This window comes from Heterocephalus glaber, unplaced genomic scaffold, assembly GCF_053883595.1.
Source record: "Heterocephalus glaber isolate CG9 unplaced genomic scaffold, H.glaber_assembly_v1.0 deba00001861, whole genome shotgun sequence".
In the NCBI taxonomy this organism is placed as follows: Eukaryota; Metazoa; Chordata; class Mammalia; order Rodentia; family Bathyergidae; genus Heterocephalus; species Heterocephalus glaber.
This window is the reverse complement of record NW_028258501.1, coordinates 976,072-992,535: the sequence shown is the minus strand read 5'-3', so window position 1 is coordinate 992,535 and position 16,464 is coordinate 976,072. Positions and strand designations below refer to the sequence as shown.

Below are 16,464 nucleotides of genomic sequence, written 5' to 3'. Positions count from 1 at the left end.
CATTATTGTGTTGGGGATTTTGTCTCAGCAACAGGAAAGGTAATACACTTAGTGAGACTCTGCCTCAAAATAAAATTTGAAAAGGACTGGGGATGTAACTCAGTGGTAGACAGCTGGCCGTTCATCCAGGAGTCCCTGAATTCCACCCTAGAACCACAAAAAAAGAAGAAAAGGGGAAAGGAAAAAGCTAGATTCCTCACCCAGAAAGAAAGGATGTCCCCTTGGGCCCTCAGGGCCCACCCCCTGGGTTGGAGAGGCAGCTTGCTTCCTGGGGACCACAGAGTCTGTTCCTACAAGCGCCAGTCTGCTGCAGCATTGTGGCCCTGCCACTGCTGGGTACACATGGAGACACAGAACAGCTGTCCCCACTTTGTCGTCTTGGCCTTGGAGCAGCAGCCAGAAGGGATCATCCTTCCTGTGCTGCTAGAGGAGAAGCCCGTAAGACCATCCTGGGGTGGACCACAATGGGGGCCAGCGAGCTCCCGCCCCCACTAGGACGTCCTAGGAAGCTTCGGGGACAAGAAGCTGCCTGGCTTGGGTTTCTGTCAGGAAAGCATTTACAAGGCCATCTCCAGAGCAAAACAAGCCAGCTAGAAACCCCCCCTTCCAGGCCTGCTACCCTTACACACACCTGTCCTCAGCAGCCACCTCGGGGCAAAGGGAACAGGGACCACATCCTCTGCTCCAGCAGCTGCAAGGCCAGGGCAGAGGACACACTGGGTCCCACTAGGTCACCCAGACTGGCTTTGAACTCATGGGCTCAAGCCACCCTCACCTGAGTGTGCAGCTCCTGCCAGGAGGAGAGCCTTCCAAGGGGCACAGTGGCAAACAGCAAAGTGACAGCCAGCCATGGAGGCACTCACCTGGAATCCCCACTAGTCAGGAGGTGGAGGCAGGGGGATGCCAGGTTGGAGGCCAGCCTGGGAAATTAAGCAAGGCTCTATCTCCAGTTAATTCATTTAAAATTGCTGGAGATACAACCCAGTGCTCCCCAGGTTCAATCCCCACTGTTATTTATTTATTTATTTTTTTGGTACCGGAAATCGAACTCGGGTCCTTGCGCTTGCGCAGCACGCGGTGAAAACACTGAGCTAAATCCCCGGCCCTCAATCTCCACTATTGAAAAGAAAGGGGAGGGCTGGGGATTTAGCTCAGTGGTTCTGGCGCCTGCCTCGAAAGCTGAGGACCCGAGTTCAATCCCTGGTACCAAAAAAAAGAAAAGAAAGAGGAGCCAGAGATTTAGCTCAGTGGTTCCGCTGCGTGCCTCGAAAGACCAAGGTCCTCCCGGATACCAAAAAAAGGGGGGATGGGAGGGAAAAGGCCATGCTGGAATAGCTGCAGGGAACCAAAAGTGTAAAAAGTGATGCAGGCAGCTGGACTGGGGGCCACACTCCTGTGTTCCCAGCACTCAGGGAGGCTGAGGCGGGAGGATTGGAATTTCAAGTCCAGCCTGGGCAACTTGGAGACTTAGACCCTGTCTCAGAATTTTAAAAGGCTTGGGGATGTTTAGTATGCAGGCCCTGGATTAAATCCCCAGTACAAAAAATAATAAGAATAATTTTAGAAGACCATAACTTCAAGACACAAAGTAACTCAAGGTTCCCCATGTTTACACTCCATACCTTTCCTCCCTAGGCTTGATTTTCTTTTCTTCCAGGCCCATTGTACCCAAATTCCTTAGAGATACCAGAAGTTCATAAATTAACAGTGGATAAGGTAAAACTCAGCAACCTGACTTTAAGATAGAGAAAAAGGGTTCAAAGAAAGTTTTTAGGAAAACGTCTTGACCCAGCCACTTCCTCTGAGACCCCATAACCGGGGAGTCTCGCCCCCAGGTATGCACTTCTTCCTGCCTAAGAAACCAGTCTGTGTGACAGGACTCAGAACCTGCGAAGCTGGCTGAGCCGAGGTTCCCCAGCTTCCCTGGGGGCACCTCCTCGGACCCTAGCCAGTGACAGCTGGATAGCTTAATGACCAGTTAGATAGTGCCCCAGAGAGCGTTTGTGAGCTGCAAGACTGTTTCAGTGGTAACAGAAATGAAAAGTTACAGAGGGATTGTGCCGCCCCTTAACAAAGAGAGGGCAGGGACTGGGACATTTCCACTGGGTCATGAGATTGACTTTTTTTTTTTAGTACTAGGGTACTAGTATGTTTGTACTAAGTGTTTACATTGAGTGACATCCCCAGCCCTTTAAACACTTTGTTTTTAAATTTTTATTTATTTATTTATTTATTTTGTACCAGGGAAACACTTTTTTATTTTGAGACAAGGTCTTGCCAAGTTACTAAATTTCTCCAACTGGGTTTAAACTTGAGATCCTCCTGACTCAGCCTCTTAGAATGCTGAGATTACAGGTATGAGACACCACACATGGCTAGGATTGGTTTTTTTAAAAAATTTCTTCCTCATGAAAGATATGGATCAGTAGCCAATTAGCTCTTGGAGACCTCGAGGCACCACATTGCCCCTTACAGTGACCTGATCCTCTGATAAGAGCCCAGGATTACAGCAAAGACGGGGATACATTCCATCCACTGCTGAAATGGGAAGCCGGGGTCATCACCTTCATCGGGTCAGGTTATGGGTTCAGGGCCAAGAATTTTATCCATCTCTTCTCCCCAGGAGGGTTCCTGTTCCACCTCAAACTAAAAAATGGTCCAGAAGGAAGTGTTCAATAAAAATAACAGGAGGCAGCTGGGTGTGGTGGTGCACACCTGTGATCCCAGCACTCAGAGGCTGAAGCAGGAGGATCCCAAATTTGAGCCCAGCCTGAATAACTTAGTGATTTGGTGAGACCCTGTGTCGAAATTTAAAAAGATAGGCAGGGGGCTGGTGATTTAGCTCAGTGGTTCCAGCGCCTGCCTCACAAGCGCAAGGTCCCGAGTTCGATCCCCAGTACCAAAAAAAAAAAAAAAAGGAAGGTAGGTGCGGGAATTTAGCTCAGTGGCGTTCCCGCCTGCCTCACAAGTGCAACGTCCCAAATTCGATCCCTGGTACCAATAAAGAAGAACAACGTAGGATTTCTTTTCCTCTGCATGGATCATAGAAACCATAGAAACCCTTTCAGCAACCCTTAGCTGTAAAGAAATTCTCTGACCACCCAGCCCAATAGTCAGTCATGAGAGTCCCTCCCAGTGGGGCCCGACCCTACCAGGTGTAGTTGGCCAGCCCCTCTGGTGGGGACTGAGCTACATCTCTAGCTCATTTCATCTTGTTTTTTTGTTTTTTGTTTTGGTACCGGGATCGAACTCAGGACCTTGCACTTGCAAGTCAGGCACGGGAACCACTCAGCTAAATCCCCATCCCTTATCTTGTATTTTGAGACAGGGTCTTGCTAAGTTGCCCAGGCTGAGACTGAAGTTCCAATCCTCCTGCTTCAGCCTCCTAAAGTGCTGGGATGAGATGCGTGTATTACAGTGCCTGGCACAAATGTTCCTTTTTGTTTTTGTTTTTGTTTTGTTGTTGTTGTTTTGTTTTGGTACCAGGGATCGAACTCGGGTCCTTATGCTTGCAAGGCAGGTGCTAGAACCACTGAGCTAAATCCCCAGCCCATAAATGTTCCTTTTTGATAAAGGAAGCAACTACAAAAAGCTGTTATTTATTTGTTCTAAGTAACCAGTGCTGTTGATGCAAAACAACAAAAATCGTCTTCCCCAAATTCCTTTCAAAATCACCATCAGCAAACTTGATTTTCTGTAGCATGAAGTTACTTTTCCCGGACCTCCGGCCCAAGGCTCTTGTGCTTTCACTGGGGAAGGCAGAGGTGCCCCTAGCCCTCCTGGGACCTCGCTGGAGGGACCGTTCTCTCCTCCTCCAGGAACGTCCCGCGTGGCAGATGCCCAGGGCCTGCCAGGTACGGGTGTGAGGAACCACGAGGTTCTTGTACTAGGCCCTGCGCAGGAGGGCACGGTGCCCACAGTTTGGCACCAGAGATACCTAAGAGTCCACCAAATTCAGTAACCAAACCCACACCTGACTGCACCGTAAGGGGACTGCGTGTGAGTGCTGTGTGCCTGGTGCTCTGGATCATTTCGGGGGCGATCATGGGGTCAAAGGACAGAGATGGCACCGAGCAGTCAGGGTACACTCGGGCCAGAGCTCAGGCCGGAGGGGCAGGCAAAGGCTTTCACGCGTGCAGCTTCTGGACGTAACACACCCCGGGAAGGAAGGCTGCCCAGGCTCACCCTGCCTGGCCCCAGGCCCTCGGATTCCGCGGCTTTCCCCACCTGAACCTCCCGCGGTCCAGCAACTCACAACGATTCCTGACTACTGCCAGATGCCCCGCCTCCTCCGGGCGGCAGGTACCCGACCTCACGGCACAAAGCCTGGAAGCGAGGCCCCCCCACTCGAGAAGAGCCGAGGATTACTTCCGGGGCGGGACACGCGTGGGCGGGGCCGGGGCGGCGGGGCCAGGGCTGCGGGGCCCCTCCCTGGGCCGCCATTGCCGGTCCTGCCGGTCTCTTCTGCGCGACTCGCTGGCCTCCCCTCGCCGGGAGGAGGGGACGGCCGGCCCGCCGAGCATCCCCGGGCCGAGCCCTCGTCTCCCCGCGGCCAGGCAAGTCCCCGCCAGCCCCGCCGCCCTCGCCAGCCTCGGGAGTGGCCCGAGCCCCCGGAGAACCACTCCACAGCCCAATCCTGGAGGCCTCTGTCAGCCCAATCGAGAGCCGCCGTCTTCCCCAGTACTTGGAGAAACAAGCTGTAGCACTGATCGTGCCCGTCCCGCGAGGGGGCCCAACACAAACTGCTCTCTGACCCCACCCAAACCTGCTCTTCTGCTTCGTCTTCCCCAGAGCGCACGGGCCCCAAACAGTGCACCCGCCGGCGGTCCCTGCCCAGCGGGAGTCCTGGAGATGAGGTTGGCAGGTGGGTGGCTTCCACAGAGCGCCGGAAGGAGGCCCAGGTGTGCGGACTTTGTGTCTGGAGGGGCCTGGGAGAGCCGCTGGCTTTGCGCACTCACTCACTCTGTGACCTTGAGCAAATCCTTTCACCCCTGAGCCATTCAGACCATGAGATGAAGATGAGAGTGGCCAAGTTCACCCAGCTCAGAGCTGGTGGGCTGCTTCTTAGCGAATGAGGTGCGACAGAGGCCCCAGGAGGCCTGGCAGCTGGGGACAAGTGGAGAGGCAGGGTCCCTTCAGGGGTTGGATGCCAGCTGAGGGCGACTCTGGTGTCGCTGCCACCTTCTGGAGGGACAAGCTCGGGGAAGGTGGAAAGTAGGATCCAGACTTGGAGTGCAGACCTGCTCGGGGAGCAGCTTGATCCGAATCGAGTGGAGATGGGGGGTGAGAAACGCTGAGGGTGTGGGTGCTGTAGAGGCCAGGGCTGAAGCTAGAAAACAATGAGTCATTGCTCCATGGCACTTTGTGCCAACCTAGGTGGATGAAATCACCGGAAAAGGGCACAGGTTGAGACTAGGAGCAGTGCAGTACCGAGCCTACTTCTGTCCAGCTTTTAGGTGGGGACTAGAGGAACATCATCAAGCCACATAGTCTCCAGAGGCATTGGGTGGGGACAGCGTACTGTCTTGGAGGCCAGTGGTGAAAGATTTCTATTAGAAGGAGGGCACGGGTAGCCCACTGAGAGGTCAAGGAGGATGAGAGCCCACGGGTGACCACGAAGATCTTCCCAAGCTGTCTGTTTGGGATGATAGGGCCAGAGCCAGATTGGAGCAGGTTGGGGAGAGGGTGGGAGGTGAGGTAGCAGCAAGGGCAAGTGTAGAAAACTTTGGAAGAGTTTGAGTGGGGAAGAAGAAGTTGAAGGGGGAGAGAAGGTGGGGTGTGGCTTAGGAGGAGTGCTTTCCAGCTCTGCTTTCTCGAGATGGAGATGTTAAGAACCCAGGAGACAGAGCACAGAAAGCCCGGTCTCCACTGCCTGAAATCAGGGAAGGGAGGGGAGAGCAGGCCCTAGCTTGCAGCAGGTGAAGCACTGGGCTTCCCATCAGGACCAGAGGGAAGGGGGGGCCGGTGGTGGCACTGCCAGTCCCAGGGCCCACAGGCAGAGGTGGAGGTGCCCTGGAGGAGGACCCGGCTCCCTTCTGGGGGCAGCAGGGTCCTGAGAGTCCCCCCACTGGAGCCGGGTGGATGGCAGGAGGTCTGCACAGGCCAGTCCTCTGGCCCTGCTTCCTGGGGGGAAGGGGAGAGCTGGTCCAAGAGGCCAGGGGTCACCCCAGGATTCTCTGGTGCCTGAGGCAGGCCTGCCTGTCTGTCCCCCCCCAGGGCCCCTCCGCATCGTGGTCCTAGTCGTTGCTGTGGGTCTCACCTGGATCATCGTCAGCATCCTCCTGGGTGGGCCTGGCGATGGCTTTCCTCGAATCCAGCACCTCTTCACCAGTGAGTGTGGAGTCCCAGGTGGGGGTCCCTTCCTTGGCAGGCTGCCCCCAGCTGCCCTCCGCCTATCTCCTGGTACTGAGTGCCACCTTCCTCCTGCCAGGCAGGCGCTACAGCTTGAGTTCCAGTCCCGTGGCCAGGGGAAGTCAGTAGGGCACTGGGAGGCACCCTGCAGGCTCTCCATGGGACCCTCATGTGGGGAGGGTCCTCTTTGCCCTGTGACCAGGCCAGGTCCCCGAAGTACTCTATGGCTCCAGTTTCCCCCTTTCCAGGAGCAAAAAAGGGGTGTTCAGTTTTGCTTCTGAGTATCATTTAACCTTGAGTGGGAGGCCTGGCTCTGAGGCCGCCACGCCAACAGAAACACTCTCATCCCCACAGGCCCCGAGAGCTCTGTGACTGCAGGTAAGGCTCTGTCCCCGCCCCACTCCTTCCTGTGTGGCCCTCAGGGTTGTGGTTCTCCCCATCTCCCCCAAACACAGCTAGCACTGCCTGCTGAGCTGTGGACCCTGCAGTGAGCTCCCTGCACTGCACTGTGCAAAGCCCAGGGGCAGGTGGATGGACATCGCCATTCAGAAGGCAGGAATTAGAAGGGAAGGACAGGTTGCTGGGCCCATGCCCAGCCCAGCCTCTTTAGCAAATGCTGGCCCAGCCACACCCTTGCTTGCCTTCTTGCTAGCGGATATTCTTTCTCTGTGTCTCTCAGGTACTGGGGGTCTGGGAATGGAATCCAGGGCCTTGGCCCTGAGCTACACCCCCGGCCCTTTTTAAAAAATTTATTTATTCATTTGTTTATTTATTTGGGTTTTTTTTTCTATGTAGCTCAGGCTGGCCTCAAACTTGGAGCAATCCTCCTGCCTCAGCCTCCCGAGTGATAGGAGTGCATTCACCACCGATCTAGGTTTATTCTTTGAGACAGGATCCTGCTAAGCTGCCCAGGGCTGGGCTCAACCTTGTGATCCTCCAGCCTCAGCCTCCCGAGCCCCTGCACCTGGCTGTTTTGTTTTCTTTTTTTCTGGACAGGGTCTTGTTCTGTAGTCCAGGCTGGCTGGGGATTCCCTATTCTAACCCAGGTTGGCCTTGACCTCAGGATCTTCCTGACTCAGCCTCCTGAGTGCTGGGATCACAGGTGTGGCTACTGCGTGTATTTCTACCAGCCATCTCTTAAAGGGAATCTAGGCCCTTTCTGCTGTGCACCTGAAGAGTCCCAGCCCCAAAGCCACAGCCACACAGAAGGACCCTACTTCGGATACCAAAATGGATTTCAGTGTCCCGGGGCTGCCGTAACAAAGAGCAGCAGGTTGGCCTGTGCGCGGTTCTGTGGGGCAGAAATGTGAAGTGGAGGTGTCGCCAGGTGGCCCTGTCTGTCTGAAGCTCCAGGGGAAGGGGCTTCAGGCCTGGTCCAGGTTCTTGCAGCCTCAGGTGCACCATGCTGATCTCTGCCTCCTTGTCACATGGCCACCTCCTTCTTTGTCACGTCTGCCTTTATAAGGGCTCAGCCTGCTGCAGCATGACCTCATCCTTACTAATCCATCTGCAGAGACCGTCTTTCCAAACAAGGCCACATTCTGAGGTGCTGGGAGTTGGGGTTCCAGCATATCTTTTTTATTTTCTTGTTTTTTTGAGAAAGGGACTGACTGTGTACTTCAGGCTGGCCTCATACTCACAGGCATCTTCCTGCCTCAGCTGCCACGCTCCACTTCCATTGTATCTTTGCCTGAAGCCCCTTCCCCAGCAGTGAGCTCCCTGCGCTGCACTTCTAGGGCGATGAATGGCTGGCTGTGGCCTGTGCACAGGAGCAGAGGAAACAGGGCTCGGAGCCCAAATATACAGAGGCTCCCCATCACTAGGGGGACTTGGGGACCTGGGAGCCAGCCCTTGCCTCCTGGGCCGCTGTCACCTCGCCCCAGGACATTGTGCAAGTGTCCCTTGCCTTGGCCAGAGCCACGCCCCTCCTGCGCTGGTTCCCTGCCCTGCAAACTCCTGGCTGAGCCGTTTCGCCCATACCCCACCCGGTGGATCTAAAGTGACTCTGGGGCCAGGTCCCTGGGTCACAATTCTGTCCTTGCTCAGAACCACGGGCCAGGAAGTACAAGTGCGGCCTTCCCCAGCCATGTCCCGAGGAGCACCTCGCCTTCCGCATGGTCAGTGGTGCCGCCAATGTCATTGGGCCCAAGATCTGCCTGGAGGACAAGATGTGAGCTCAGGGCCCACAGGGGCGAGAGGTGGGGCAGGGCTCCTGAGGAGGAGAGAGCCTGAGTGACCATGGTGGCCTCTGTCCCCTGCCAGGCTCATGAGCAGTGTGAAGGACAATGTGGGCCGTGGGCTGAACATCGCCCTGGTGAATGGTGAGTTCCCGCACAATGCCACCCCTCCCTTCCTCATCCCCAAATACTACCATGTTTGCTGGGTGCTCTTCCAGGAGCTCCCAGAGCTATAGGAAAGGTCACAGAGGAAGTGACCTATGGACAAAGCAGGCAGCCACATGCAGGCCCCAAATGCACACCAGCTCTGTGGCTTCAGGTGGGCTGTGCCTATCTGAACAAAGGGATAAGGAGGGGAGTGTTTGCAAAGCTCTGGAAGCCAGGCACCATGGTGCATACCTGTTACCCTAGCACTTGGGAGGCTGAGGCAGGAGGGTCGCCATGAGTTTGAGACCAGCCTGGGCTACAGAGTGAGTTCAAGGCCAGCATGGATTGCATGGGAAGACCCCATCTCAAAAAAGCAAAAAAGAGCTTTTGGAAGAGTTGCCAGTTGCCACCCATGGTGCCCCTGAGTGGGTGGTACAAATGGCACTGTGGGTCACCCAGAAGGTCCCTGTCTTTCTCTGACGCAGGGGTGAGCGGCGAGCTCATTGAGGCCCGGGCCTTTGACATGTGGGCCGGAGGTGAGTGTGGCCAGCATCTTCCACCCTAAGTGGCCCTGGGCTCGGGGTGAGGGAGGTGACGCCAGCCAGGACTACAGGCTGTGCTTCTGGCCAGTTTGTCCCTTGATGAGACCTTTCCCCGCCCAGTCCTGTCTTGCTTTCCTCAATGGGAGTGAGGGCTTTGAGGAAGGGCTGGGCTGCTGGACCTAAAGCCCCGTGTTCTGTGGGCCACGCACATCCCAGATGTCAACGACCTGCTGAAGTTCATCAGGCCCCTGCACGAAGGCACCCTGGTGTTCGTGGCATCCTATGACGACCCAGCCACCAAGTAAGTGCCTGCCAGGGGATCCTGAGCCTGGCCTCACAGTGACAGCCCAGACTCACCTGTCTTCCGGCTGTGTGGCAGGATGAATGAGGAGACCCGGAAGCTCTTCAGCGAGCTAGGCAGCAGGAACGCCAAGGAGCTGGCCTTCCGAGACAGCTGGGTGTTCGTGGGGGCCAAGGGCGTGCAGAACAAGAGCCCCTTTGAGCAGGTACAGCAGCAACCCTGCCTTTGCCTCCCAGGTGCCCCTTCTGTCCATAGCAACATTTATTGGCTTCTCGAATGTGTTTGACCCTAAAGGGTCTTTTGTTTTGTTTTTTGTTTGTTTGTTTGTTTGTTTGAGACAAAATCTTGCTATGTAGTCCAGGCTGGCCTTGAACTCACTCTGTAGGCCAGGCTGGCCTCAAACTCATGGTGATCTTCCTGGCTCAGCCTCCCAAAGGCTGGGATGACAGAGGCATGTGCCACCACACCTGGCTTTTAAAGGGTCTTGAAATGACAAAGTTTGCATATTGGCAAAGTCACAACCAAAAACCATCCTTTCCAACATCTCTGAGATGCACAAGCCCACCCGAGGCCTCCGAAGCCCTGGGTCCCTGGCCTGCACCATGCTCCACATTCTGCACTCCAGGGTTGCACATGTCAGACCCTGTGTTTGGGCTGGGCAGCAAGAGAGCCCCGAGTGCCAGCCTCGCTTTGGGGAGGCTCCTGGCCGGGACCAAGCCATAGCACCCCTAAACTCTATTCTCCACGACACATGAACACATTTCGAAAAGGCTCTGGCTGATGAAGAAGCAGCTTGAGAAGTTGGGCAAGATGGTACACGCCTGTTATCCTAGCACTTGGGAGGCTGAGGCAGGAGGATTGTCCTGAGTCTGAGGCCAGCCTGGGCTACAGAGTGAGACCCTGGCTCAAAAGAGCCAAAAAGAAAAAAAAAGGGAGGAGGCTGGAGCTGCCCTGCCCTGGGGCCTTGCTCTGGCTGCAGGTGCCTGGGCTCCCTGTAGCGGGGATGCATGCTCCCTCCACTCTGCACTGTTCCCTCTCCCTGGCAGTGGCAGCCCAGGAGCCCACACACAGACTGTCCCCGTCCCATCCCGTCCCATCCCGTCCCTGCAGCACGTGAAGAACAGCAAGCACACCAACAAGTACGAGGGCTGGCCTGAGGCACTGGAGATGGAGGGCTGCATCCCACGGCGAAGTGTGGCTGGCTAGCTCGGGGCCTGGCCTGGCCCAGCCGAGGCTCTGGCGTGACCACATGGCCTCCAGGTGCACTTGGCATGGGAGCCCAGGTACCTCTGTCCTCCTTCAAGCTGGCCTTAAGGCCTGCCCCTCCCAGCCTTTCCCCTCCACCCTGAGGGCCCAGCTGCAAGGGCCCTGGGTTGCCCATCCCTGCCCTGCAGCAGGAGGGGCCTGGGAGCAGTCTCTGGCATGGCGAGTGGCAGCAGCGTGTGGTGTGGGGAGGCCACCCGCCAGGTGGCCTCTTAATGAACCTGTGGTCCACAGCAGAGTCAGGAGGCTGAGCAGACAGCCTGTGTCCCCAGCCCCGCAGCCACACCCCACAGTGACGGGGACCAGTGGTGGCGCCATTCAGAGCCAGGACTGGGACGTGTGGGCCTGCAAGGACTGGGATAGGAAGTAAAACGGGGTGCAGCCGGTTGTGCTGGCGCTTGTCTGTCATCCCTGCACTCGGGAGGCTGGGACAGGGGGATCCCCATGAGTTTGAGGCCAGCCTGGACTATGTAGCGAGACTCTTTCTCAAAAGACCAAAAATAAATAAATAAACAAAACTGAGGGTGCAGAAGTATCTGGGTAGAGATGAAGAAGAGAAGGTGGTTTGGTATTCTGGATGGGAGCAATCAGGACACTGCCGGCATCCTGGTGGTGGCAGTGTCACACTGTTGGCCTTAGGAGTTCTGTTGTGGCAGCAGCAGAAAGTGTTGCCAGCCCCAGGGAAACCAGACTGCAAGAAATGAAAGTAAAGCTGGGTGTTGTGGCGCACACCTGTCATCCCAGCCCTCAGGAGGCTGAGGCAGGAGGATCATCGTGAGTTCAAGGCCAGCCTAGACTACATACCAAGACTCTGTCTCACGAAACAAAGGTGAAAGTATTCTAGGGGCGGGCAGATGTCGAGTTAGAAGCCCCCCAGGGAAGAAGTGGCTCAGATGCCCGGATCAGGCAAGAGGGGCTGGGGTGCAGTGTGCTGGCCTGGCATGTGCGAGGCTCTGGCTTACCCAGTACCACCAAAAATCAAAGAAAGAAAAGAAAATGAAGCCCAGGAAGTGAGGAGAGCTCAGCCCTAAGCTGGTGCCTTCCAGAGACTTGCTCTTTGTAGAGTCAGTTTACGGTCACAGCAAAACTGAGCAAGGACCGAGCTCCTACTTTCATGTTGTGGCTTCTGAGTTCTGAGCAAATTGTGCAATGACATCCTTCCACCATTGGAGTACCCAGTGCGTCCACATTCTTAAATCTCCCTACCGAGGGCCCCTTATCCCCAGAACGGAGAGAACAGCATGATCAGCTCCCTCGCACCTTTCACCTGGCTCGCGGTGCCCATGTGCGGCCTGCGTCATCTCAGCAGCAAACCAACACCACCACCACCCCCCGCGTGCGCGTTCAAGTAAATTGGCTTTGTTCTCCATCAGTAGTACTTCAGTTACACATGAGTTGCACAACCCTAGCTGTCAGGCCACTGTCCCCGTTGCACAGAAAGAGGTCGAGGACCCTGGGGAACTCAGAGTTTCAGCGGAACCTGGGCGTGAGAAGCTGGATGAGGAGGGTTTCACAGCGCTCAGAGCCAGAAAGGAGGAGCCGGGAGGGAGATACACCCTGCAGGCCACGCCTCTTCCGACCAGGCCCCGCCCCCCAACCGCGAGAAGAGAGGTGCTCCCTGTAGGCCACGCCCACGGACCCTTCTCTTCCAAATAGGCCCCACCTCCTAACAGCGAGTGAGCTGTGAGCCTGGTGACCCAATCACCTTCCGAAGACCCCCTGTGAGCACCCCAGGCTTGGGGACACCCAGGTAGAAACCAGAACACAGGTTGGCAGCTTGGCGCCAAATAACCTGGACCTCACTGAGTTGCACTGGAAGCTCCTGCTGTGCAGCCCACTCAATTGCCCTGAGTGTCCAGCCTTCCTCCACTGGGCCATGGCCACTGAACATCCCCTGGTGCCTCCCTTGGGTCACCCACTGTGCTGCACACTAGGGATGTACAAGAGAGCGACAGTGCTGGCCCTGCCACCACTGGGGGTCACCAGGGTCACACAGAACTACTGGCCAGCTTCGTACCCCACTTGGCCCAGCCCAGCTTGGGTCGTGCCCGTCCCCAAGGTCTACCCTGAGCACTTAGCACACCTTGAGGTATATTGGAGGCCGATTTCCTCCGACTGCCTAGGAAGGGGGGCTGCGAGAGCCAAAGAAAAAAGACAACACGGACTCGCGTAATTTCAAAGTATATGGGGGCTGGGAGGTCAGTGCCTCAGAGCGGGCAAAGGCAAGGACTCTCCGAGCTGGCCACTATTTATTGGGTGCACACAGTAATTGGAGGGAGCATCGGGGGCCCTGGGGGCTGATGCTGTTGAGGGCGGACAGGAGAGCATTCCTACCTCAGTGGGTGGGATGAGCTGAGCTGATAAGGAACGCCTCCCTCCCCAGGTGAAACCTTTCTCTTCTATGTTACTACTGGGTTCTCGAGGAACCAGGACGTCTTCAGCTGATGCTATCTTGCCTTTGAGGCCACAGCTTCACAGACCTCTGAGCCCTCAGCTGTGACCAGAGGCAAAACGGAGCCATATTTCTGCCTGCTGTAGCCGGCCGCTCTCGGGCAAGGCGACATCAGGCCTTAGACAGCTATAGTCATACTTTAATTATGAAATGATTTTCCCCAAGATCTATGGAGAAATGCTCCCAACAGAGGTACAAGTGCCAGAACCCAAAGGGAAAGAGACATAAGAAATGGAGGCCGTGGTCAGGCGTGGTGGTGCACACCTGTCATCCCAGCACTCAGAAGGCTGAGGCAGGAGGATCACAAGTTTGAGGCCAGTTTGGGCTACATGGCAAGTTCAGGGCCAGCCTGGACTACATAATTAGACCCTGTCTCAAAAAACCTACAACAAAAAAGGAGTGGGATTTATTGTTCCTGTAACAGACCCCAAGGCCACCGGTTGTTCTAGCCCCATAATGTCATAGGGACCTGGGTTCTCACCATCCTGTGGCTCTGCTTTCCCAGTCTTGCTTTGTTTTCCAGTACGCTGTCTGCCCCTGGTAGTGGGGGGCCATGGTGGAGGTCCCAGCTTAGCAGCCCCAGCAGAAATGTGTTCTTGCCTCCCCAGAGTCCACCACAGTCCCTGGGAACCAACACCCTTGGGGACAACTGGATTCTGGGCTTACCCTGGCATGCAGCTGAGTGGCTCTAAGCAGTGACCTCTGCAAAGCACATGTACTGGGAATGGAAGAGGGGGTCTCGAGAAATTCAAGGTGCCATACCTGACACTCCCCTGACCCATACACCCATGCTCACGTGGTGCTCCTGGTACCTGGTCCACAGCAGCATCCCCAGCCCCTGCCTGGACAGCAAGATGTGGCCACGTGGCCCTGTCTATCCTATTCTCAATTTTTTTTTTTTTCGTTACTGGGGATCGAACTCGAGAATTCCTGCTTGCACAGCAGGCGATGAAACCACTGAGCTAAATCCCTGGCCCTATCCTATTCTCAATGCATGATGTCATCCAGCCGTTGCTGGTCCTTGCTCCAACTGTGCTCGAAGCTTGCGTGACTTCTTGGGAGTGAGATATCCTTGCCCAATCTGTAGATCTTTTCCTTGTTCTCCATGAGGTACATTATTCATCCCCTAAATCAATCGCAAACATTCACTTGCCTTTTCCTCCTGACAAAGCCAACAGGATTATCAGGCATGGTGGTGCACACCTGTCATCGCAGCACTGGGAAGCTGAGGGAGGGAGCAGGATCACTGTAAGTTCAAGGCCAGCCTGGGCGAGTGAGTTCAAGGTCAGCCTGAACTACATAGTGAGACCCTGGTCTTTAAAAAAAACTTTTTAAAATACTTCCAGGAAGATAGCGGAGTGGTGAACAGCAGAGAAACGGTCTGAGAATTGGTGTCCAGATGCTGGAATACAGCAATGTGAGGAAGAGAAGAAGGGAAGTGGGTCCCTGGGACCCAGCAAGGATCTGAAGCTAGAATTGAAGTCCACAGGGAGAGTGAAGACAGAGACCTCAACACAGAAGGAGGAGGTGGCAAACCGTGCTTTCTGCCTGAGCCCTGACTCACTGCATGGGAGGGGCAGCTCAAACCTGGAGATGCACAGTGACTACTGGTGACCCCAGAGACCTCCACGGAGGAACACACCAGTGGAACAGATCAGTGGACACAGCAGACCAAAGAGGCTGGTGAGTTCTTTGGGTTCAGACATCCCCCAGGAGAGGGCAATCTATGGGCTGGCTCCATCTAGTGGCTCCCAGTGTCAGGGTGAGGGGAATAGAGTTCAAGTTGGCAGAAGGTCAAGGAGCTGAGTTCAAGCCAGCAGGGAGCCAAGTTCAAGCTGGCAAGAGGCACACAGAGTGTTGCAAGCTCAACAAATTGAGTTCTAGGGCCAGGGATTTAGCTCAGTGGTTCTGGCGCCTGCCTGGCAAGCACAAGGTCCTGAGTTTGATCCCCGGTACCAAAAAAAAAAAAAACAAGTTGAGTTCCAGCTTCACAGCTAGAAACCAGCCTGAACTTCAGTGGAACTAAAGGTGTGGGTTTGCTGGCATTATCCATTACCCTGGTGTAAAACTGCAGCTGGGTTGCTGGGGTTAATCAACATGGATCTGGGCTCTGTCTGCCTACTCTGTCTACCAGTGACAGCAGAGACATGCCCTGAAGTGGCCATTGTTTTTTCTTTTCTTCTTTTGTTTTCTTTTCTCTTTTGTTCTTGTTTTCTTTTTTCCTGTTTGTTCTTGTTTTTATATGAATGTGAACATTGTTTCTAGTTTTTTTGTTGGGGTTGTTTTCTTCTTTTCTTGTTTTTATTTTTTATTTTTTTTGTTACTTGTTTTTATTTTTTCTCTTACCCTTCTGTCTTCTTCACCAGTTTCCCAAAGTTTGCATAATCATTCTTTGTCCTCCAGCCTTGCTTCTAATCTCTTCCTCTTCTTCTACTGTATTTTTTTCCTCTTAACCCCTTTTAAAATTTCTCCCTTGAGGGTAAAATCACCATATTGAGGGCACATTTATTGTATATAATTTTCTGGCTTGTTTTAGATTTTTTTATATAACCACAAATATAGTTCATATGGTTAAAAGTGGCAAATTAATAGTTATCACAGTTTGTCATTTTCTAAGCTGTGTTTCATGCTATTGCTATTGCTGATTGTACTACTTTAGCCAAGGTGACATAACTGTTCTAATCAGTTGTTCTTCCTGGTATATACCAAGACTGAGGTTGTTTGAGGGTCATAAACAATACTATAGGTCAGTGCCAAAGAACCAGGGGCAGGACCAAATAGGTAGCAACTTTTCATCCCCAATAAATTGAAGAAATACAATCTTGCAAAAGACTCAAAACCCAAAAGCCAGCTATACCTGGAAAACATCTCTGAGAAGTAGTCATTTCCTAAGAGTTCTAAATACTAGAAATAAATCTACCTGCCATAAGCAATTTACAAACATCAACCCAGGAATTATTTTTTTGTTCTGTTTTGTTTTGTTCCAGTACTGGGGATCGAACTCAGGACCTTGTACTTTTGAGGCAGGCATGACACCATTGAGCTAAATCTCCAACCCCCCAGGAATTAAACTAAAAGAAAATAGAAAATGAGAAGACATGGAAGCAAGATGCAACCCCAGACTTCCAGGTCACCAAAGGCAGACCCCGGAGGGAATTGACATGGAACAATTCAAAGACACCCACCTGGACTCTCTGAAGTGGTAACAGCAGAAGTAACAAAGCAGATGAT

At 54.1% G+C, this 16,464-nt stretch overlaps 1 protein-coding gene and 1 long non-coding RNA gene across 4 annotated transcripts; both read left to right on the top strand.

The window, feature by feature from the left end:
* Positions 1 to 4,396: 4,396 nt before the first annotated feature.
* On the top strand, positions 4,397 to 11,299 carry Fam3a (FAM3 metabolism regulating signaling molecule A). Of its 3 annotated transcripts, XR_015448406.1 has the most exons (11): positions 4,397 to 4,556; positions 4,792 to 4,901; positions 6,217 to 6,330; positions 6,706 to 6,729; positions 7,415 to 7,624; positions 8,398 to 8,521; positions 8,614 to 8,672; positions 9,161 to 9,211; positions 9,434 to 9,518; positions 9,597 to 9,723; positions 10,629 to 11,299. XR_015448406.1 is itself a non-coding variant. In XM_087204094.1 (10 exons), the coding sequence occupies exons 2-10, from the start codon at positions 4,852 to 4,854 to the stop codon at positions 10,722 to 10,724; spliced, it is 711 nt and encodes a 236-aa protein (XP_087060220.1). In that variant the 5' UTR covers positions 4,401 to 4,556; positions 4,792 to 4,851; the 3' UTR covers positions 10,725 to 11,299. The 3 variants fall into 3 exon arrangements, 2 of the variants coding, with proteins under 2 accessions (XP_087060220.1, XP_087060221.1); XM_087204094.1 differs by lacking the exon at positions 7,415 to 7,624 and having other exon boundaries at positions 4,401 to 4,556; positions 4,792 to 4,864; positions 6,217 to 6,348; XM_087204095.1 differs by lacking the exon at positions 7,415 to 7,624 and having other exon boundaries at positions 4,402 to 4,556; positions 4,792 to 4,864.
* A 3,501-nt stretch (positions 11,300 to 14,800) lies between these two features.
* On the top strand, positions 14,801 to 16,328 carry LOC147820551 (uncharacterized). Its single transcript, XR_015448412.1, has 2 exons — positions 14,801 to 14,916; positions 16,221 to 16,328. It is a non-coding gene; the product is annotated as an uncharacterized LOC147820551 (long non-coding RNA).
* The last annotated feature ends 136 nt before the right edge of the window (positions 16,329 to 16,464 follow it).

Excerpts from the sequence above, each read along its gene's own strand:
- Fam3a (XM_087204094.1), top strand. Across the intron at positions 8,522-8,613 it reads ATCTGCCTGGAGGACAAGAT|GCTCATGAGCAGTGTGAAGG; the intron begins GTGAGCTCAGGG and ends GTCCCCTGCCAG. Across the intron at positions 9,212-9,433 it reads CTTTGACATGTGGGCCGGAG|ATGTCAACGACCTGCTGAAG; the intron begins GTGAGTGTGGCC and ends CGCACATCCCAG.